We start from the raw sequence: 23,407 nt of genomic DNA on the forward strand, positions 1-23,407 counted from the left end.
TTAATGTATTTTAGAGATGACAGCCTTGGCTTAGAACAAAAACAATTTTATCGTGATCTGAGATGACTGCAATATTAAGTGTTTTTAAAAGTTTTCTTTAGCCAGGAAGACATTTCAAACAGGAAACATGGCTATATTGTAACTTAGTCCTAGGCAGCTCCAGGCGTCATCTATCACTGGCCTGCCACATATTAACAGCTACCTAAGCCTTACTATCCTTACTGCACTGGCAAGACCATTTCACAGAATCAGAGAATGCCTTGGTTTGGAAGGGACATATAAGATCATGTAGTTCCAACCCCCCTGCAGTGGGGTTCCACAAGTCCAGGTTGTGTCTTATTTCCTCCAGCACCATTTCATGAACTGCAGTGACCCGCATTTCTTGGGAGACAGTGCAGCAACATTTGCAAATTGCCTCTTCATGTACAAGTGACTTATATATTAACCTAGTTCTCATATCCATTTAAAGCATTTTAAAATGCAGTTAGAACAAGGAGGGGGAAAAAGAAGAAACGAGAAAGATTAGGACTGAACTTAGACCTGCACCTTCACAGCACCTTCAGAGTAGTGGGACATTTCTAACAAACCACCAGGAACATCAAGTTTTTCATTCCTGTGTTGAAATCAGAAACAATAATATTTTCAAGAAGAAAAATCTCAGAAAGGGAGCTTACACATTTTATGAAACATAAACTGGATTTGTTGAGATACATGTTTGTCTTGCTCATATGGCCCAAGAAGAAATGCAAGAAAAGTATACAGAAATACTCTTATCCAAAGTTCACTGAAAGCCTCCTCCCAATTAAGTCCTGGTTTTCCAGAACAATCTTTAAGCATAGAGAAAAACAGAAACTACAGCATTTTGTTACTTTATCTTTCCCAAAACTGCACTTGTAAGTAAGCTTTCTGGGCTAAATTGTGCTTTCATTTACACCTCTGTCTCTTCAGTGTGCAGCTCTGTAAACAAGAACTCCCTGACTCCAGTGTTTCTCTGTCTCAGCATAGATCTGTACTTGGCAATTTATAGTATACTATTGATCAACAACAGCAAGCCATCAAAGTAGCAACCTGAAACTTCTGCCACTCTTTTTGTATTTAAAAAGCAAAATAAAAAAAGTTTTAGTAGGTACTAGATGTGCACAGGTAGTTGGAAGGTGCTGGGTGTAGTGCTTTTGTTACTTTTTCTCTCCATCTTTCAATTAATTCACATCTCTCTTCTCCATCTTCTATCCCTTGTTTGCAACACCTGAATTACAACTGTTATTTCTCAGAGGACACCCCTCCCACTCCCCCAACCCCCAAAGGAGGTCTCTGGTCATGAGGAATAGATGTGGTGTTCATCAAGGGCAGTTATCTTGCCTTTTGACATAAATGCAAGATCAAGTTTTCATCATCTAATCAAAACCATTCATGTTCTATCATGACAATAAGCACAACCTAAACAAACAATGTGTTACCTCATTTCTGCAGACAGCATAGATAAATATATAAGTACCCATTTGCTCTACACAAAAAGCTGGGAAAAACTGTGAATCACATGCTTTGTATTTCACATCCCATCATAATGTAATTGGCCCTTTTTGAATACAGGACACCAAAGAAATACACAAAAAAAAATTACAGATAAACGCATATTCTAAAAAACATATATATTTGGGACGCAGCAATAGTTGACCATAATAATTTGTAGAGTCACCAATATCTTTCTTCCCAAGTGTTCCCAAGTGTTGGGGTACTTATCCTGCCTTTACAGAATGTTTGCTAAAAGTGTGCTCTTTATTTTCTAAATACAAATAATTCTTTTTTTAGCAGATGTGTATTATAGCCCTTTATCCTGAAACACCTTTAAAAAAAAGTTTTAACTGTGATCTGGACAACAGACTCCTCTCCATGCTGATCTGATAGAACGGTCTAGTTACTACTGTAATAGAAATAATAGCAATAAAACTTACTGAATGGTATTTCCATGTACCTAATATTTTTCAGAAGTTAGATATATTTTATCTTGTGTTAAAAAAATTAAAATGACAGTGCTTCTGTGTAGCACTCCATAGAGCTGCAAGGACACATTCTGTTATAGCTGAAGAAAGAATCACAGAATAAGCCAAAAGAAACCCTCTGAGATAGTCAGATAAAGTATCTACCAAATATTGCAGGTATTCTAGGTAGGGGACACTTGCAGAATAATTCCAAATACTTTAGAAATTCAGTTAACTTGGGGAGCCCCACAGACAGCTCCTCTTAGAGACAATAAAATACACAGCACTTCTCAGAAGCAGTCAGCAGTCAAGACACTGGAAAATTTCCAGGAAATAAAAACAATTTGTTCTAGTGAAATGCCAGATTTGGTGTCACTACACTGTTGACATATATTTTACAGTTGAGAAATGCAATGCTTACTGGTTGTTATTTGGATAATCCTTCTCTACTCTTCCACAAAAGGAAGACCCTGTTCCCTATGATCTACCTTCCTCCTGAAGGGCTGCTCCCTGTAAACAGCTGTAAGCACTTGTGAAACAGACAGCTGTATCTCACTGCAATACCTGCTCCTTACCTGTTTGTGTGTCACAGATGTGAATTAAATAGAGACACAGAACCAGTGGAGACTGGAAGTGCAATTTTTTCTCTTTGGGTGTTAACGAATGACAAAAGAGGTTCATAAACATCTCTCTCACTGAATTGAAGAAAACATAGAAAACATGAGGTGAAGGAAGACATTGAAGTAAGTAGAGTAACAAGGAGTTCGATATCTGCTCTTGGCATCCCTACGTGATAGTTGAAACCCCAACAATTTTTATCTCGAACAGGAGTTTGGACTAGCGTTACATGGTTCTGCAAGAAAGGTATTTTGACTATGTTTTCACACTGAATCCTACCACATAAGTCATCTATCTACACCTGTTTTAAGAAGTTTGCATTTTTATACTGTTGATATGAAGTATAAACACAATACCTGCAGTTTACTTAACTACATCAGTTTAAGAGCTCAGGGTACAAAGAACAGTATGCCTTACTGCCTGCATTTATTAACTTAAAAGAAAATGTACAGAGGTAAGGTTTACTCTGCATTTAATGATATCACATGAGATTAGAGCTGTTCAGAACCTGCTGAATTATTTTGATGAGTTATCACATCACTCAATAGTTCCTCAATCTGATAGTTCCTCAATAACATCCCAAGGTGCTGCCTTTTTATCTTTGGTGGATTTTAACTCACCAGCAGGCGACTTTTCTTTAGGAACTTCTTTTTTTTTCGGTCTTTGAAACAATTTTCTATGGAATTGGGCTTTTTTCTTCGCAAGCCATCCCTCTATTTTCTGTCTATAACGGATGGAAAGGACTATTCCAACAAAACACACAGAATAAAACCCAAGTAGCACTAGTCTTACTTTTAGTCTCTCAGCCTTCTTAGGTGGAGGGGGTCCACTGTCAACACTACCTCCATATCCTTCCAATTCACAATATGGAGGAGCCCAGCCATACTCACAGTGACAGTTCTTGTGATTGTTACACACTCCTCTGTCATGACACTTTGTCATGTTGCAGTCGTAGTTCAGCACTGATACACTCATACACGTCCTGTTGATACAAAGCATATCACTACCACATGGTGTGCCATCTTCCACAGCTCCCACATCTGCTCTTGGTATCCCTACATGATAGTCGAGGCCCCAGCAATTTTTACCTCGAACAGGAGTTTGGACTAGCGTTACATGGTTCTGCAAGAAAGGTATTATGACTACGTTTTCACACTGAATCCTACCACATAAGACATTCTTAGTACTGCATTTTTCAAAATAGATATTGTCACGAATACCACAATTCCCAAACCGGTCACCTTGAGTGTTCACTGCTTTAAAGCAATCTAAAGGAGCAACCTTGGCATATTTGCCAAAGAGACGCTGGCACTTTTCACTGTGGGATGAACATTTTCCTTGATAGCAATAAACACCATCATTGCAAGGAGTTCCATCTTGTAGGTATACATCCAGCGGGCACTGAGGGGAAGTTCCATTGCAATACTCTGGCAGGTCACAGCTGCCAGTACTTGCTCTGCAGAGTGTTCCTGCTGGAAGGACCTTACAGTTCTTGCAGCATCTTCCAGATGCACAGTCTGAACCTGCAGTAAATGTACAGTTTGTGCGGCAACAAGGATCCCTTCGGCAGCTTGCTGCTGAACCACAGTCACATTGCTCTCCACTTTCTACTATTTTATTCCCACAGTATTCACTCATCCCGGTGATGAAACTGCCAGGTGCTGGTGGCTGACGAAGGCATGGAGCACCATTTACAACCAGCTCAAAGTACTGTTTGTAACTGCAGTCACTGAATGAGTCAGTGTCAACATTGTTTTCATACATAATGCATTTCTTGCGTCTGCAGTTACAATCCGGTTTATCATGAACCATCCCAAGATTATGGCCCAGCTCATGGACAAATGTGATAGTAATTACAGACACCTTTTTATCAGTGAAGGAAATAACAGCTGCTGCCCAGTGCTTATCACACACTGTCCCTATATATGCCAATCCCAAGCTGCTTTCAAACCACTGATATGCAAATAAGTGAGCAACATCATGGTACATCCGAGGTAACAGGTTTGACTTTCTCCAGGCGTTAAACGCATTAAGTACCGGGGCAATAGAGTTAGTAATATTTATAAAGTTCTTTTCAGTCCAGATCTCCAATCCTATAACAAACAGCCGGATAGAAAGCTGTTTGCACAAAATGTCCCCAGCATTGATGACTTGCATGACGTCCTTCAAGACTCTGGATTTGCTCCTGCCTGACTTTACATACCGCACGTGGTCCACGACCACTACCATCTTCACATACGTGATGTGCGTCCACCAGTCCCTCAGCTTTTCGTTCTCCCCCGCTGACTTGGGAGCTTTGAACCACGGTAGCACAGCCTTTTGTTGCTGCAGCACCTCCGGCGTCAGTCCGCAGCTGGCTCCCTCGGAGCTGTTGTCTCCCTCCATGCGGTAGAGAATGTGCCGAAAGGCCAGATCATTGGGGACGGGCTCGATCTGGTACGTATCGTCCTCCACCCAGAGCACGCCGTGGAGGCCCCTGCCGCAGGTGCTGAGGGCCACAAGGGAGCCGGGGCTCCCCACCACGTCGCCCTGGTAGAAGCAGTTGTCCCGTACGAAGGGGTGCTCCTCCCGGCGGGCCCCGTCCCGGCCGTAGGTGACCAGCGTGAAGGGGCGGGAGACCAGGCCCCTCCTGGGCTGCAGGCGCAGCACCCGCGGCCGCCCGCCCACGTTCAGCCAGTAGGAGAGGGCCGGGGCGTCGTCGCCACGGCGGGGGCTCAGCTGCCGCGGCACCGTCACCCACGCGGTGCGCGGCTCCGCGGGCCGGGCCCCCCGGGCCCCGGGGCACCCCGCCGCGCCCAGCAGCAGCAGAAGCAGGAGCCCCGGCAGAGGCCCCATCGCGGCCGCCGGTACCGGCCGCCCCCGCCCGAGCGGGGATAGAACCTGGAAGGGCCCAGCCCGGGCGGAACCGCCCCGAGGCTCCAACTGCCGTCGTGCCGGCCGGGCCGGGCCCACTCCCCGGGAAACGGCACCTGCGGCATCGCCGAGCGCTGCCCGGGCGCCTCCAGGCAGCCCACCCTGCTCTTTGAGCCAGAACAGAGGCTCTTGTGAGAAGGAATCAGTAAATTTGCCTCTCACAAACACATTCCCAGCTTCTAATAATCTTAATTTCAAATTAATGGCTATTTCTCCTCCTGAGCAGACATAGCAAGGACAACCCCCAGTTCACCTTCATGTCCCTTGTCACAGATGTTTTTGTTGAGGAAAGGGATCATTTCGGTAGATCACAAGCCGGAAAATCTGTTTAAAAATCTCAAAAGGTTGGGTTTTTGCTGTTTTTATTATAGGATAATTTGCGAGTGGACATCAGAAATGGGCTAAGGCTTAAGAGTCAGAAATAAGTAAGTACAGAAATATTCCCTGTGGTGACCTTAGCACATCCCTACTACAGCATACATGCCCTCCAAGAAAAAAGATAGAACCAGGGGAGAATTCACTTCCACTATGTTCTAGAATATAGATGGAAACTAATAGTACCAAGTATAAAATCCTCAACCCTATCTACGCCACAGCTGCTACATACCTACAACAATGCACCTTAATTACAAGACAGCACTTATGCAGCAGCCATTTTCCTTACGCAGCAGAGGACATCGTATCCTCTTAAAGACTTGTGGTTTCATAGCACTGGAAAGAGAGCACTTATAGGTACATTTAAAGACTTGTGATTTCATAGCACTGGAAAGAGAGCACTTATAGGTACATCTACCACTGACTACCACCCCCATTTTGGATACAGCTCTGGCAAGACACAACCATAAGAGAGTGGTCTGGGTTGTGCTAAGACAGGATGTCCTGCACAACAGAGATATGCACACTGGTTTTCTAGCACATAGTGCTGGGATTCAACATAGCCACAGCTATTACCCTTTAGGAACTTTACAACTTTCTTTTCAGCACTGCAAGCGTGTTTGGGATGAAGTCCAACCTGCTATGGACCTTATCTTTCTCAGCTGCAGGAGGTGTATCCTTCTACCATCCCATATGGATCTCAGGAATCCTGCTTTTTGTCACCAACTTCTGTGTGCTGGCCATCACCCTGGCACAGGCAGCAACACCTAACATTTCAAACTACTGGAGATAGGCACTGCCCCTCTGGAGGCTGGGCAGGAAAGAAAGCAGCAGCTGGCAGAATGCTCAGAACCTCCTTCTGCTGCCTTATGCCCCAGGGTCCTGAGGGGGCTGGAACCTTATGCTGTGCACATGGCAGGCCTAACTAACAGCTGTGGAGATTACCAACTATTGTCCAAAGGTGCTTGATTCTGTGGTTGGTACCTTGCAAACATGGCCAGCATTAGCAGCACAGACCTTGTAATACACTACCTCAGTTTAAAGGAATGAATATAGGATGCCTGCTTCTATTAGGATCCATCTAGGAAGATCTTTCTAGATATCCATCCAAACTCATGACCTATCTATTTTAGCCTTAGATTTTTTTTCCTATTGGTTTTAAAATTATATAAACTGTTTCTCGTGAGGTCTTTTATGGGCAGCTAGCTGTTGAATGCTTGTCCACTATTTTTCAATTATCAGTTTGCATTTCAGTATTGAGTATCACATCAGATTACGTCTCTTGAAATAAATATAACTCAGACCACAGTAATGGAAAAATCCTGTTACATAATCTGCGTGCAGTCTGTAGTGCTATTTTTACATACAAACTTCTGCTGTGCAATCACTGCTTAAGTTACACAAAAGACCCTACTAAATCACTCAGCCAATTTGCAACAGCCATGCCTTACCACCCCTTCCATCCCTCGACATGAACTTGCCTACTACTTACTTTCTCTTTTAATATAAACATAGCTATACAGTTAAGAGTAGAAAATACTCAGGTCTCAAAGTATTAGTATAAAGCTAATCTCTCCCCTTTGCCTTGTCCCTCCTATTGCTTATACCCTTCTTGCTCCAAGAACAGCTTGCTCTGGCAAACAGAACATAATGACTGACCAGATGGCATCTAACTTTCTTTCCTAGGAAAGGGCTACCAAAATACGAAGTATGGGGGCAGAGTGGCAAAGAGGAATGTGCGAGACCAACATATAGCCTGGTCAGACCTTACTTAATGAAAAGATGACAGACAGTATTTCTGCTGCACCTGAGATACCATTAGCTTTACACAGTAAACTGAGGCACACAGAGGGCCCCTCTCCTACAATCTGGCTGGATTTTTGCATGCATTTGTACACATACACACACGTACATACAAATATGCATTGCTGTTCATGGGTATGCAAACATTTATCTGTACTTTCAGGCTCTGAGGAGAATCGTTTCAGCTAGAGTTCCAGGTATTTTTCAGCTCCTCCTACTCCATGATTTAGGCAAAGTAAAGCCCTTTTGAAGTCTAAATGGTTATTAACTAAGAGCAAAAAGTAGAGATTGTTCTGTTCATCTAAATCTCTCCTTTATACAGAAGAAAGTGATGCACAAACAGATTTCAGAAGTGCTTGCTTCTTTCCCTTTTATCTACAAGCTAGAAATACTGAACATCCTTTGGAAGGACTTTGGACTTCAGAGTCAGACTCTACACCAAGAGAGAAAAGGTTTAGATTCTCATGCTCTGAAAAACATTACTGACAAGAATCTGCTTAACATTTCACCAGTAATAACTGACATAATGTCACTTCAGTAAATTAATATCTCAGCTCACTTAAGTGATGAAATTATTGTTGAATATCTGGTCAGTGAGTAACAGAAGCAGATCTTTCAGTTCCTCATACGGCAAACCTTCAGCACTGGACAGCTACTAGAAATCAACATACTGGTAACATCCCTTACTGTTTTAAAATGTAGTTTGCTTAGGGAAAGATCATTCCCCTGGAAAAGGTTGATCACATTCAAATGCTTGTTTCATGAATGGAAGCCATTTGCTATCCTCTCAATAGCTTAGATGCTGGCACTTTAACTCAGACGGGATCAGACCAGGAATCCATCCCTTTTAACGCCCTTTGACACCAGCCAACACCAGGCATTTCTGCAGAAGACAGAAAGGCTGCTGATATAAATGTGAGGACAGTCTGCCTCTTCATGTTCCACCCTTATCTCTGATCAGCTCAAATTCTGAGCATGGAGTATAATGGTTCAGTCCAAATGTAACTCCAATTCACTTTCATTTACACGTCCCTCTCTTCTTGTACTACAAGACGGAACAAGAGTCCTCTACTTTCCTATTTGTTTCACTACTCAGTTTTATAAATACTTAATATTTGTCTTCTTAGGGCCATCATAGGAGAAACTCTGTCCTACTCATTTTACTGCCATTAATCAAACCCTTCTACTTTAGGGAAATTCCTTTTCAGACATTGACTTGCACAACACACTTTATTTCAGGTGAAGTCCAGTGACTGATAGAATATTTTGCTCATACTATATTGCAGCATGCATTTTTTGCCACAGATGTATATGCCTTCACCAATAAGCAAGCTTTCTTCTGCTAGTAGTGTTAAATATTTCCTTGGTGCATGAATAGATAATTTTCTCCATTAAAAAACAAACAAACAAAAAACCACCAAAGCACCAAAGAAAAAAAAAACAAACAAACCCCACACAACTGAAGCCCAATACCCTAGATCTTCATTAAGTGCAGTCTGTCATTTGTCTTGCTAACTTTTCCCAAATTACATACAGGTTCTCAGCTCATTTAATGGCCATTTCCAAGGACTTTATTCTGGCCATCAACAGCAAGGACTGCTGAGGTGCCTCACCATTCATGTCTTATTTCTGAAAATCCTGCATTTCCTTCATGGGGGTGGATAAGGGAATGGCTTTTGTGCTTCTTCTACTACTTGCTTTCAGAGGCATTTCTATAATACAAGAAAGAATGAAACCCCTTTTGTTCGAAGTATATTCACACCACCTTGTCTGGTTTTGAGCATCCCAGAGTAACTGCTTTCTATATTTTCACTTGATCTGATAGTCACACTATTTTCTTATCTACTTTTATCAACATTTTGAGAAATGGCTGTTCAAACCTGATCCAGGCGTGAAATAAACCTAATACACACTCAAGTACATGAATATATGAATTTCAGATCTGTATCTGCATTAACTGAGAACAGCTATTGGCATATCTGCATCTTTTAACATTTCCGCTTTGGATTATATGACAAAACTGACATGGATCTTTCTGTCATTCAGTAATAAACAGATCTGACTGGAGAGCTAAGCTACTGAAAAAGAGTGTCTTGTAACCTGAAGATAAATTTGACACAGCTATCTAAGCGTACTTTAGTCTTTCTGCCTATCTACATTTTGGTTGCTGTGCACAAACCTTTTTCTTGCTAACTACAGTTTACTTACTGAAAACAGGTGACAGTTGTGGAAAGAAAGCAAACTATTTCAAGATTCACTCCATTACTTCAGTGAAAAAACAAAACCAAACCAATAGTAGTTTCTTTTCAACAGATTATTTCTATTTTTTCTGAGAAAAAAAAAGGTCTATGTAAGCAATATGCTTAAATAAGTGTATAGGTGTCAGTGATGTTTCTCTTCCACTGTCCCATTTCCGCGAGTCTGGAAGGCACATGCCTAATAAAGGCACAAGGAAGTGCCAGGAGCACAGAGGAAGAGACATGATTGATATATTTGAGTTACAGTGGAAAATTAGAAATATAAACAGCTTCACTGAGTGTGCAACATCAAGAAATCTTAGCCTGTTTTACACCATAAATCTCTCTCCCAAAACACTAACTTGCATAATAAACTATCAGCTTAACCATTAAGTAAAATCCTTGTCCAAGAATATCTAGAAACTGAGACCCTCCTGACATCTAACTACAAGGATTTGAAGGTCCAGTCAGCAAATCTTCTATCTTTACCCCAAGCACACTAGAGGCACAGCAATTTGTAGTGGGTAACCTAACTTTTCTTCCTCAGAATAGAAGACATAGAAGACAATACATTCCAATGTCCAAGCAAAAAAAAGAAAAAAAAAAAAAAAAAAAAAAAAAAAAGCTGCCAGCATATATGATGTATTTTGCTACTAAAAAGGTATACATTTAAGAAAAGCCTTCCACCAGCCAGGAATTTTATTTGCCAAGAATTCCAATTCCTTTTTATATATAAAAGTTTTTTTTCTTTTTACATAGGAAACCTAGAAACAAAGGATGCAGGAGTTTGTAAAGTCTTCAGGAGGCTGCTGAACATGTCCATGTAAAAACCATTCTCAGAAGTCAGCATTCAAAATAAGACAATGACTGCCTCCTTTGAGGCATCTCACATCCTGACATTAACATCTGCATGAGAGGTTTTTACAGAAAAAGCTGTTACAGGGATCTCAGTCCCTGAATTATCAGTCTCAGTGGAAGAGCTTAAATATAAAGAAAAGAGAGCAAGAATCCTATGTTTTCTAGGTTCTGACAAATCCAGATGTGCAATAGATTCTTCCTTCACTGGAGTCTCATTCGTTTTTCAGGTGGTCCTTTAGCACCAGCACTCTGAGCATTCTTTACAGTCTCTTTTTCCTCTGTCTTGACAGCTTCAGGCACTGGTTCTGGTTCCTTCTTGATTTGATCCACTAAAGACGTAACAGCAAAAGAAAGTTAAACCTCTGAATTTCATTCCTAAAACACTGTTCAGAGTATTTAGAAAATATTGTTAATGCCACAAAGGCAACATTAATATCAAAGGTGTAAGAATGATAAGCAGAGAATAAATTCATACTTATATCAGTTAAAAGGTGGAAAAGATTGAAGTGATACAGTTCATGCATTTCCTGTTTGGAGGTTGCCTATGATCAACTCAAAGTCTCTACTCTGACCCATTACTTTGCACAATTTGGTAATACCAGAATTCCAAACCATCTCACAGCAGTAGCAGCAAGAGCTTACATGGCAACTGAAGGATAAGATACTGCATACAGAGTCTATTTTTTAAGTCTTGTGAAAATATTACAGTTTTACCTGGGACAGGCTTTTCTCCGGGCTTTTGCTGTGAGGGAAGAAAAAAAACCAACACATCAGTGGCACCACAGTTGTAATTCTCAACACTTCCTGCCATTCATTTAGGATTTAAATGCAAGCAACACTTATATTTAAGAAGTGAGGGTGGAATGGGTCCCTAAATACACTTTAAATAAAATCCAGTTAATATTTTATAACATCCAGTTTTTCCTCTGACAACTGAAAAACATTAAAGACAAAAATATGCAGTTAGCTAGTCTTTCCCAGGACTGGCTGAGGAGCACTTTTGTGAGACGCTGTAAACCTAATTTCCTTTGCTCCCAAGCAGAAGACTTAGTGGAACAAATGGCTACCAAAGACAATCAGAGGTAACCACAAAACCTTCACAGAATGCCAAGAATTTCCATACTAACTAGCGAGTCTCTAGAACAATGGTTTTGCCAAGGCCTTAATGACTCCAGTGATTACAAATGGAGATCCTACACACTATTATGAGCCTTCCATGTCAAGTTTATGATCTAATCCATGTTACTATTGCAGAAATACACAAAATTCCTATTCAGTTTCCCCTGTTTAAATACCTATGTCTTTTAAGTTCTAAGTTACAGTAAAACTGTGGCTTTTGAGTGTCATACCTGGACAAATCTGGGTGGAAACTTTTGTCTTAGGTCTAAGAGCAAAGCATCTACTCGTTGTCTTTGGAAAATAGAGCTTGGTTCTTCTTTCTTCTTGGCTTTTGGTTTAGTTTTCTCTGCAAGTCACAGAAATATCAGAGAAAGATATATTGAAATTCATTTTGTCTTAGCAGCTCTTTGTTGTATGACAAGTTGGTATTTGTCTCTCCTCTGAACTTTTCCTCCATTTTCTTACTGACATAGGTTATTTTTTTTTGGTGGAAGACAGATTAAGGATGATTCTTACCTCCTGACAAACTGATTTGCTTCTGAAAATGTGTTTTGGTCCCCAGTGGGTTCAAGAGTTGCTCACTTTCTTGACACACAGTTCATTATTGTCATCTCCCACCTATGCCTCGATGTTCATTCCCACCAGCACAGAAGGGCAAAATTCCTTTTACCTGGTAGAGAGCCCTAACTTACCCTTCAGAAACTTCATCTCACTTGTCCACCATCACTGTGCATTGCCTCAAGCTTTCCCCTACATTCCTTTCCTCTCCCAAAGTATGCAGGAGAAAGAGCAATCATACCTCGTTCTTCCTCGTCTTTGAAATGCCACCAGTAGCCCTTGGATGGGTGATAGCGACAGTAGGACATAGCTTCTTCAAAAGCAGACTGAATTCCATGCACTGCAGTGAGCTTTCAGGACAAGAATGAAAGGCATTGAGTTCACAACTCAGGGAGAAAATACAATGTAAATTTTTGAAGATAGGTATTTTAAAATTAACACTCTGTATTCATTTTTGTTCTGAGAAGGGAACTTGTAATATCTAGATTTGGACTCAGAATGTAATTTCTTTAACAGGTTCTCACAAGGCTCTTCTGGAGTGCTTTTATAAACTGACAGAGAAAAACTTGCCAAAAACCAATAATTTACAAGAACAGAAGGAATCAAAATAAACTTGAGCATCCAATTTAAGAAGAAATATCACATCAATTAAAAACACAAGCCTCATTTAAAAATAAATATAATATTAGCTTAACATTACCTTTCCAAAGCAAGCTTCACTGATTATGTATTTAATTACTACTTCATATATATGTCAAATAATTTTAAAATTTTGATTATTCAAACTTCACGCTGTTCTGCCAATTGTGTAGCTTTGCTTATTCTGATCCCTCATCCTTAATGTATCCTAGTTTCTGGGCAATACTGCACTCTCACAAGAACTTGCATTTTCATGTGGGATGCACACAATATTAATCAGTGGGGTTTGTTTTAAGTTACTGCACCCTTACTACACGAGATCTTTCCTCAGAATAGTGAAGGAGATATTTAAACAGCCTGGGGGACAACCAAAAGTAAAAACGGATATAAACCAGTGTGCATCAAATGCACAGAACACTTACAACTCTGGAGTTAATGACAGATCCCAAGTCAGGTGCTTGATAAATCACTCCAGCAATAATGTAGTAGTCAGCCAATGGCATAACTGTGGGAAGGAAGAGAAGAAAAACATGGAATCAATTTCAAGCTCTGGCTGAAGACTGTGTATTTGTTGCTGAATTTCAGTCGTAGCAGCGACTGAGAAATTGCAGTATTTCTCTTCACACAACATTTTCTCATGTTAACCTTTTCCTTCAAGGTGCTTTATTTGTACTTTAGACACAAACTGATAAGGAGAGAAAAAAACAATGTCTGCTTTACAGATAGAAAAGCATGTGCTGTGAAGTCCTGTCCTATTGCAAGCAAATGATTTGCTTCACAGAACTGGGGTTTTCAGAGTACACTAGAGCTACTACTAGTCAAGTGAACTGCTCTGGAAGTAATTCCACTAGCCTTGGCTAGAAATAGAAGCCCACTACAATGTAAGATATCATTGTTCTGGACTCAGTTTTCTCTAACTTCTACAATCCTCTCAGCTAGATTTCCCAGACCCAATGGAGTGAAGCACACAGAGCATGGTTTTCTAAATTACTAACATTCTGCCAAAAAAGACTACCTTCCAAAGGCATTTGCTAAATCAGATTTGGAACTTCTACTGACCAATCAAAAACTCTTGTTCATTAGAGCTGCAGTGCAGAGGAACATTACAGTTGCCTCTGTAACTCTGCCAAACATTGTTCAATTGAGAAACCATAGCAATGCTCCCAGCTTCACATTCCTAAGGACATTACCTGTGCACATGTGTTCCAGTTCCTCCATCTCTACTAACAATTCATCCAGTACTTGCATTTTATGAAGGATGGACACCTACTTAAATTAGCAGTCCCAGACAGCTGGGTGCATATTACAGCCAGTACCCACTTCTCCTTGAAAAAAGAAGGATGCTTAGTACTTCCTTACAAATGGAGCAAGACACAGAACTGCAGTTTTATTGTCTCACAGCTCTGTACCAGGGCCTACTCTCCTAGACAGGCAACTCTCCCTAATCATTGATCTAAAGATTTTTCTAATATCACTTCAAACAGTCTTCAAGAATTTCAAATATAAATACTTCTGTTTTAAAAACACACAGAAGTCATGAGATAAGCCTGCATCAGTTGTATTTGAGTATTCTACACTAGCTATGAACTCTATAATTCTCAGTTTAACATCCCCATTCCCATGTCTCATTTTTGTACCCTGATGAAATAAAACACATGGTAACATCTCAGCTAGGGAACTATGCAACTCAATTAAGGTACCCAGCACAAACTTTACAGTCACAGTGGGAAAACAGTTACGTTCCACCAAACATACATCTGCCTTACAGCATAAGTCCAAACACACATACTGTGGGTAGCTCCAATTCCAGTCTCAATCTGAAAGGCGTCAAAGCCAGAAATTAAGGGCTGTATAATAATTCTATATTCACTTTTAGAAGCCATGTTGAAAATCTCTAACAAAGAAATAAAACAACATACTAAAGAATCAATCATATATGTTTTCTCAATTTGGAACTGCAATGTAAATAAACTATTATCTGATATAAGCAAATAAGAAACATTACAAGATAAGGCAAAGCCCTGTAAAGACCAAAATGCATATACAGAACCTAAACCCCTAACAAAAAGAAGAAATAATTAGCACTAACCCTGCCTTTCTTTCCCAGAAAGCTTACTCTGAAATAACCTAAATTATGTTATATGAAGACGTGGTAAACAGATAGGATAATCCAATAACTATTGAAATGTGGCTACATGTTTGATTAATCACACATACACAAACAAACTCAAGGTTAAAAAGGAATAACAAAGCCAGTTGCATGCAGATGGGGAAAAAAAGCTAAGGTGTTTGATTTAAAAACTGGAAAATAACACTGTAGGAAGGAATGGTGCTGTTACCACAAGACACTCTTGCATGGCCTAACAGATAAATGGAATGAATGCTATTAGCAATTTCCCGTAGGAAAATGTAGCACAGGGCAGCACTCTCATTTGCTGTTCCCATTTCCCCACAAGATGGCACTCCCTGCTGCTGGCACACTGCAGGGAACTGCTGCAGAAAGGATCTCCCCACCACAAAGCCTCATACCCTCCCAGTTAGACTGGAGATTAAGAGAGAAAAGAGGAAGCAGAAATGCTTAGACACAATTTAGGAACTGATAAAAACAACGGACTGATTTGGCTTCTCAACAGGGGCAAGAAGTGAGCGACGGTACCTTGTGTTGGGGATTGCCTTTGCTGCTTTCGGATAATGAAGAGAATGGGCTCTTGAGCATGGAGAAGGATGTACTCCACTCCAACCATCTGGCTGAGAAAGAAACAACCAGAGTAAGCATTTTCCTCCAAGTAAAATCTGTAGCACATGAAGAGTGACTAAAGGGCCGAGCAATAAACCAACAAAGTTCTGATGCTTTGAAAGCTCCTTATAATGAGCAATAAATAAAGGCAAAGGATTTTCCTGAGCTATCAAACCCTAGGTGCATAGACAAAGAGAATTATACTGTGACACAACACAAGTAGACTATATCAGCAACAGATAAATAGCAAGAAAGTTAACAATCTATCATCATGGAGATGTCATTTAAATACAGCAACAAAGAACTGATATGTGATGTGACCATCTGTGTGTCTGATGTAAAGACCTCTCTGCAATCACACTGAGCACAAGTGACATTACCAACGGACTTCTAGCTCTGATTGCAAACTCCCCATCATATTGTGGAGTCTTTAAATAGTTCTCAAACAACTTGCTTGTGCTCAGCATAGCAGATGGGGAACTGAAAAGAAAGTTAACTTGCACATGCAATCTCAATACACAACCATATGCGATCAGTTTATTTACAACACTCACTGCTCTTATTATCCACACTAAAAAGCCAGCTCTTAGGAGGAATTATGTACTAATTATGGCACACAGCCAGCAGTATATGGAAACACAAACTATTTATGAACTCAAAGTATCCCCTAACATAAACTCTATTCACTGCAGAAAAAACATTTAACTACATTACCCTACTCAGGTGCTGTTGAGGAGGGAGAATGAGAGAAGACAGCTTTTCTATGTCAGAGAAATATCTAAAGGGTTTACTGGAATCTCAAAAGATACACAGAATCCTTCAAGCTTAACACCTCCTTGAGACGGCAGAAGAAGTAGAAAACATTCAAATACAGAAAAAGCTGGCCTTGCTGGAAAGTGTTGGGACTAAAAACAGAACAGAATGAGCTTTCCAGCATGCTTCCATTCAGTCACCAAAGCCTCTGAACGGAGGGACAAGGGATACTGCACATCAACCAGATGCAAATTACAACTTACTTCAAATGGTCCAGGGTCATCCTCTGCATTTTGACGACTTCATTGTTACATGTTCGGTCATAGAAAGGGTTACTTCGCTCTGAGAAATAGTCCAACACACTCCCATTGTTTAATATTGGAATCCAGGAGCTGTCAACCCAGGAAATCCCCAACAGATTATCTGGGAAAATAAACCTACATTGAGTATCAAAGCAGTCAAAACCACTGCAAATACATCCAAGAGTAAATTGACAGCAGTTAACAATTACAGCAGAGAAAGGAGATGGAACCCAAACACACCGGTTAAGAAGAAAGAAGAATTTCATAGAGTTCAAATAATAATTGATAACCTTTAATCTTCTGCAGGTTTCTTAGCAGCATACAAAAAACAAACAAAACAAACAAAAAAACCCCAACACAACCCAAAAAACAACAGCAAACACAAAGATGCTATCTTTAGGCAGATGCTTCCCAGTAACCTTGAACAAGAGAGATTCTAGTCCCGACTATAAAATTAATCTGCCAAATTGCCTACAGCAAATTCCTTGTTCCATAACTCAGTGGATATTACAGGTATCAAACTACTGAACACTAACAATTATATAAAAAAGCAAGCTTTTAAAATGAACATACTTTATAAGCTACAAGGCATAATAGGCTAGTTAAATTCTTACAGATTTAGGGAAATATGAATTAAAGTCCCTGCATTTTGTTATCACGCTGCAGCAAAATGTTCTTCAGGCACATCAAAGAAACCAGTGTCAACAACCAGTTCCACAGGCAACACATTTGCTAACACTGGAGATGCAGGAGGAACCTTGGAAAAAAACTCTGAAATTCATTGATATTAAATCACAGCAGTAGCAAACAGAATTTCCTAGACACAAGAAAGCAGGAAGCGATATGCATTGTTTAGATTAAAAAAACCCCTAAGTGATGAGAAATTATTGATGACTGACTGAAGATCTCAAATTCCCTCCTCACAGGAATCACTCCCTAAAGTTCACTCATTATAAGCATACCCTGAACTCCCAGTTATCATTCCAATGAGAATATTTTATTTTACTTCTGTGACAATTCAGCATGCTCAAGGATCATCAGATCACTTTCAAAAATGTCAGCTCATACACTACTAGCAGCTTCTCCGAGGAAGCATTATAAAGCAACACTACATGCTTAGCAAACCAGGGAAAATGCAACAGAAATAGCTACATGTAAACCATTTTTCCTTGCTAATGTCAGAATTTTTAGCCCAACTGTTTCATGCAAGGCAGGGAAAGGGGTGGAGAAGTCTAGAGACATTCAAGTTATTTCACATATATTATTCTCTCTCTTTACTACAGAAAAGGAAATCTCAGAAACACAGCACTAAGATCCCTTATTAAGCACCCAAGTCATGGTAATGCTGTTTATTCCAAATGCCATTCAAATCCAAAAGAGCTCGCTTTTCAAAAAAATCTTAAAATCTTAAGCACTTGCATCTTCTCATAATAAGCTCTCACATTACACTTCAAATACAAACTTACTTTGTTTGTATGATTAACAATACCTGCATTTCTCAGAGGATTGTCAAGTGAGCTTTAGAGATATATATATATATATTTATATATATATATATATATACACATATATAGCTATCATGCAGTATATAGACTGATAATTGTATTGTCAAATGGAATATAAAGTTGGATTCTAACACTCAATTATGCACAGCTGCTTAGTGCCAGTATTTATAATTGCCTTTGTAACTAGCAAGATTGCTCTCTGTCCCGTCTCGGCTGTTTTAATGGCCTGGAAAGGCTCGGGATGGCCTTGGGGCAGCCCGCGCTCCAAAGGACGAAAGGAGTCTTCAGGTTTTTCAGTTCTTCAGAGTTGTTTATTAATTCTTATCTACAATATTTACTCCTGGCCCGACAGAGGTCCGCACAGCAAGCCAGCCATGAGCACACTGACTGCCCTCGGGGCGGTCAGTTATCTTTATACCAAAAACTACGTGTAAGATATTTACCTTTTCTCCCCAATACCTTTCACCCTTATTGACAAGTGCACATTCAGTAAGAACCAATCTCAAAGTGCCACCATCACCATCCAAGATGGATGACAAGAAGGAGGACAGGACACGCCCTAATTCCTTCATCTTGTCCCCATAGAACCCCCCTGTACCGAGATTCTAAACCCTGTGTTTCACACTGTAATTAATCTATCCCTTCACCACTTATCCCTGTGTGATCCTCCCATCCTCATACAGGTGTTACATCCTGTGCAGGATCAAAGTCTAACCACCAAACACTTCTGGCAACCTTCCAGGACCTCCGAGCCCCGCAAGGGTTGTCTCGGTGACTCTGCACATCAGGAATGTGCAGAGTCACATTTTATCCTGCACATCAGGAAAGATGTGCTGAGTTCCCACAGCTCTCTTAACTATTCTTGGGAAGAGGAGAGGAAGAATAAAACAAACCATGAACCTGGCAGAGCTGTCCTACTGAAGGGTGTACTGTTTATTTTGGGTAAAAGAAAGGATGGCGCTCCTGCTTCCCTGTTCCTTTCAGAAATAGGACATCTTGTGCAAAGCACTTCTTGTGGAATTTGCATCACAGATACAAAAGTAAAGTGCTTGTGACAATACTGCCAATCTGTCATGATTTTCAAGACAATTCGGAACACAAGCCAGCAATCCATGGCAAAAAAGAAGAGAAATTCACACAATGTGCTGAACCTGGCCTTATCGGCTAGGTAGCCCAGCACTATGCTCTGACAAAGCAAGAGGAACAGTAAAGTAGCCTGACATGGTACTGGGTTTGCCTGACCAGGTTTGGTAGGCAGAGTTACAGGGGTGGCTTCAGTGAGAAGCTGCTGGAAGCTCCCCCATGTCCTACAGAGACAAGCACAGACCATAAGGTGGCTGTCCCCCTCAGTGGAGCAGAGATCCAGCTGCAGCCCCTGGAGCACCCCCCACTGGAGCAGGTGGATGCCCGAGGGAGAATGTCACCTCGTGGGAAGCCACGCTGGTGCAGGCTCCTGACAGGACCTCTGGTCCCTTGGACAGAGGAGGCCAAGCTGGAGCAGGTTTGCTGGCAGGAGCTGTGACCCTCTGGGGAAGCCGTGCTGGAGCACTTTGTTCTCGTTTCTCCCGATGCCGAGCACAACACAAGCCAGGCCAAGCAGCCCCACGAGCTGCCAGGCCTGCAGAGCTGCAAGGTCGTGTTCACCTGGCAAAGCAGCCTCAAAGCTGGCCCAGAGGGTAAGGCAGGTCAGAGGCCATGCTCACTGTGACACAATGGGCACTTGTCCATCCTGACCCAGCTCTGGGTGCTGCAGAAATCTTGGTAATTTTGGAAAAGTGAGGGATTGCCTGTGTAACCAAGATAACCATTCTGCACAGAAGGTCCTTAAAAACTGTGAGCAGGTTGGTTTAAGTGCTGAATATTGATCGGCATTATTACTTCTGCCAATTTCAGACACCAAGATGGATTAAACAAAATTTCTTGATGACCTGTATTTTAGACCACACATGGCCTGACTTCAAAAATTTGTGGAGATAAAATATTTTAATACTCTTGGATTGGTGAAAATGCAGTTGTTGTAGTTTCAGTAATATCTATTTTGAATTTAAATGATAGTCCCACATGATGGTAGACCCAAAGGGATACACAGCAAAATTACACAATTTTTCAGAGCTGCAAAATTCCGGATTTTTCATCACTAGTTTTGATGTGTCATGCAGAGAAATCTGGGATGGTTTTTCATAGGTAGACCCATTGATCATCCAACACTCTACCTTAATTTCTAACCTTCCTGTTCCCCAAATTCAGGGAACATTATTATCAGCTTCACCCCTACCTGAGTCCCATTCATTTTTTAAGTACTTAATCAAAGTGGCTAGGCTTAAATCTGCTTTACTGGAATGTCTCAGCTTTTGGAAACTATCATGTTGACTAATACCCTAACTGGGGGAGTTATGCAGGCTATATTCAATACCTGTTTACAGTGAAGAAGAAGAGAATGGTCCTAAAGAAGGTGAAAGGAGAGCAACAGGCAGGGGGCACTGGGGTCTGAAAGGGCTCCCACCCTTGGCCTGAATCAATGTACTCTTGGCAGGCAGGAAAGAACAATTAGAGGTAAACATTATTTCTGACTATGAGGGGACTGGTGGAAAACATCAAGGCATTCTTGGCAGATCTCATACCTCCAGTACAACCAGAAAATGGAACAGACTTCTGTATCAACAGCAGAGCCACACATCCAGTAATAAAGAGAGGAAAGGCCCTGCTTAGTAAAGTTACAATACAGATTGCTGGGGCAATGGGAAAAAGGGTTTTATGGCCATTTTTACAGCTCATGATCCGTCCCAATTGGACATATTAAACTGACTCATGAATTTCTATATGCTACAATGTCCTCTTCTACTGTCAGGACAAGACTGACCCTGCAAGCTGAATGCTCAAGTAACTTTTTCTGAGCACTGTGTATAGCTATGCATCTCAAAGAAAAAGGCATGGAAAGCTCAAATCTGCTTACCAATGAACCAGACCTGAAAGGAACCTGAAAAGGACATCCTGGACACAGTACTGTTTGCTGCTCAGAGTATCAATATGAACGTAATACCTGTAAAGAAGCCTTGTTCTCAGACATATAGGCTGGTACAGTATTTAAGAGCAGTCAATCAGATACCTCAACTCTGTTGTGTAGATGTGCTTCTTCTACCAGGTTAAAAGGCGCATTTTGGAACAACAGCATTGGAGAAATTAATGGAAGACTGTCTCCTGTGGGAGGGATCCCACCATGGAGCAGTGAAGGCTGTCAAGAGTTCTCCTGATGAGGAGGACAGAGTGACAGTGTCAACACACATGGACTGATCACAACCCCATTCCCTGTTCACCTTTGCTGCTTGGGGGAGAGAAGTTAGAGAATTTCTGAGTGAAGTTAAGCCCAGGAAGAAGGGAGTGGCACAGGTGTCTGTAAGATACCTACTTAGTATTTTGAACTGTATTAGATAAAAGACTTTGAGGGAGCTTAAATTATCTGGAGTAAGACAGAAGGTTCTCACATCAGCTAATAACTTAATACAGGACTCCTCCATTAATTGCCTACATAGTTCCTTTGGGTAATCTCAAACAAGGCAGTCAGAAAAACACACAGGACTACACATAACCATTAAGAATTTGAAGACAAAAAAGGAGAAAACATCTGGGGCATTCTCAAAACTGACCCTTCATGAGATTTTCCTAAATACCTGCTCTTGTTCATTCTCTGAGACTCCACCACACGTGCTTCTGATGTTATTTCATCCAGAAACTCTTATGGAGAAAAATAACTTCCTTTCCTGTGGCCTCTGAACCCCCACTTCTCTGAAAGCTCAAATTCTTCACAAAAATTTAACTTCTACTTTGTTTACAACATAAATACTCTTTAATACCTCAGTCAAATATCAGTTCTTTAAAACACAATTTCTCTTAATTCATATCTCGGATTCCACACCTCCACACCTAAATGTTTTTTGTTACTTCAGCTTTCTTTCCGACTTTCCTAACACCTGGCCTGCCTCACCACATCCACCTGAAGTGCTCTTAAGATTACCAGCCCCACTCGCTGCTCCGGTCCTGTGCAAGTCCCACACACACGCCAGGGCTTCCCACTTTCTCCCACACTTCAGAGCGGGAACTCTCTTTTTTAGCTGCTCCCTTACGTCGCCATCTCATTGCAGGACCTCTTTATCCCCCCTGAAAAGGCAGAGTCTACCACAAGGAAGCTTGTTTTCCCCAGGCGGCCTGCGCACATGCTCGCAGCCTTCCGCGCATCCAAGAAAGCTGCTTTTTGGGCAGCTTCACTGCCCGGCCGTTCCAGCTTCCAAGGACCGTCACACCACCACACCGACTCCCTCCTGCGACCGCCCCGCCGAGGGCTCTGCCCCGCGGGCGGAGCTGAGCCCAGGCCGGCGAGCAGAGCCCCGAAGCCGCGAGGAGCGAGCCCCGAGCGCCGCCCGAGCCCCGGGCCTACCTCGGATGTCCACAGCCGCCATGGCCGCACGGAGCACGTCCGGAACGGGGCAGGGCGGGGCGGCGCGCAGGAAGCGGCCTTGGAGCGGGGAGGCGGGGCCGGCGGGAGGCGGGGCCGGCAGGGCCGGCGGGAGGCGGGGCCGGCAGGGCCGGCGGGGAGGCGGGGCCGGCGGGAGGGGAGGCGGGGCCGGCGGGAGGGGAGGCGGGGCGGGCGGGGCCGGCGGGGAGGCGGTTGCCATGTGCCCGGAGAACGCCCCTTGTCCCGACCCTTGGTCGCTGGGCAGGGAAACACCTCCCTGACGCGAAGGGTTGTGCTGGAGCGGCGTCCTACCACAAATAATAGAGAGCTGCGCTTCGCCTGAGTGGTGCATAACCAGAACGACGGCGCCAGTGCCGAAAATTGACATGCTCGTTCGGAGCTGTTTGCTCAAAAGGGGAGATATCAGGGTTTTGCAGTCGCTTTCACCTGACCTTGGCCGGTCACTTTCAAAGTGAAAGAGATGTGGGCCACAGGTTGCTGCTCAGCATCACATCTATCCAGCTTGAGCTGGCTGGGGTAGCCCGAATTTAGTTAGCCATG

At 42.0% G+C, this 23,407-nt stretch overlaps 2 protein-coding genes across 2 annotated transcripts; both read right to left on the minus strand.

Annotated features, from left to right (window-relative positions):
* Positions 1-1,635: 1,635 nt before the first annotated feature.
* On the minus strand, positions 1,636-8,763 carry LOC102074698 (disintegrin and metalloproteinase domain-containing protein 21). Its single transcript, XM_005480196.3, has one exon. The coding sequence runs from the start codon at positions 5,430-5,432 to the stop codon at positions 3,150-3,152; it is 2,283 nt and encodes a 760-aa protein (XP_005480253.2). The 5' UTR covers positions 5,433-8,763; the 3' UTR covers positions 1,636-3,149.
* Positions 8,764-8,899: 136 nt separating this feature from the next.
* MED6 (mediator complex subunit 6) lies at positions 8,900-22,978 on the minus strand. Its single transcript, XM_074542890.1, has 8 exons — positions 22,829-22,978; positions 16,853-17,012; positions 15,756-15,847; positions 13,522-13,604; positions 12,702-12,810; positions 12,133-12,248; positions 11,498-11,525; positions 8,900-11,112 (listed from the first exon to the last, which is right to left on the minus strand). Exons 1-8 carry the CDS (start codon positions 22,848-22,850, stop codon positions 10,985-10,987), a joined length of 738 nt encoding a protein of 245 aa, XP_074398991.1. The 5' UTR covers positions 22,851-22,978; the 3' UTR covers positions 8,900-10,984.
* Between the last annotated feature and the right edge of the window lie 429 nt (positions 22,979-23,407).

Source organism: Zonotrichia albicollis, chromosome 6 (assembly GCF_047830755.1).
Source record: "Zonotrichia albicollis isolate bZonAlb1 chromosome 6, bZonAlb1.hap1, whole genome shotgun sequence".
NCBI classification, from domain to species: Eukaryota; Metazoa; Chordata; class Aves; order Passeriformes; family Passerellidae; genus Zonotrichia; species Zonotrichia albicollis.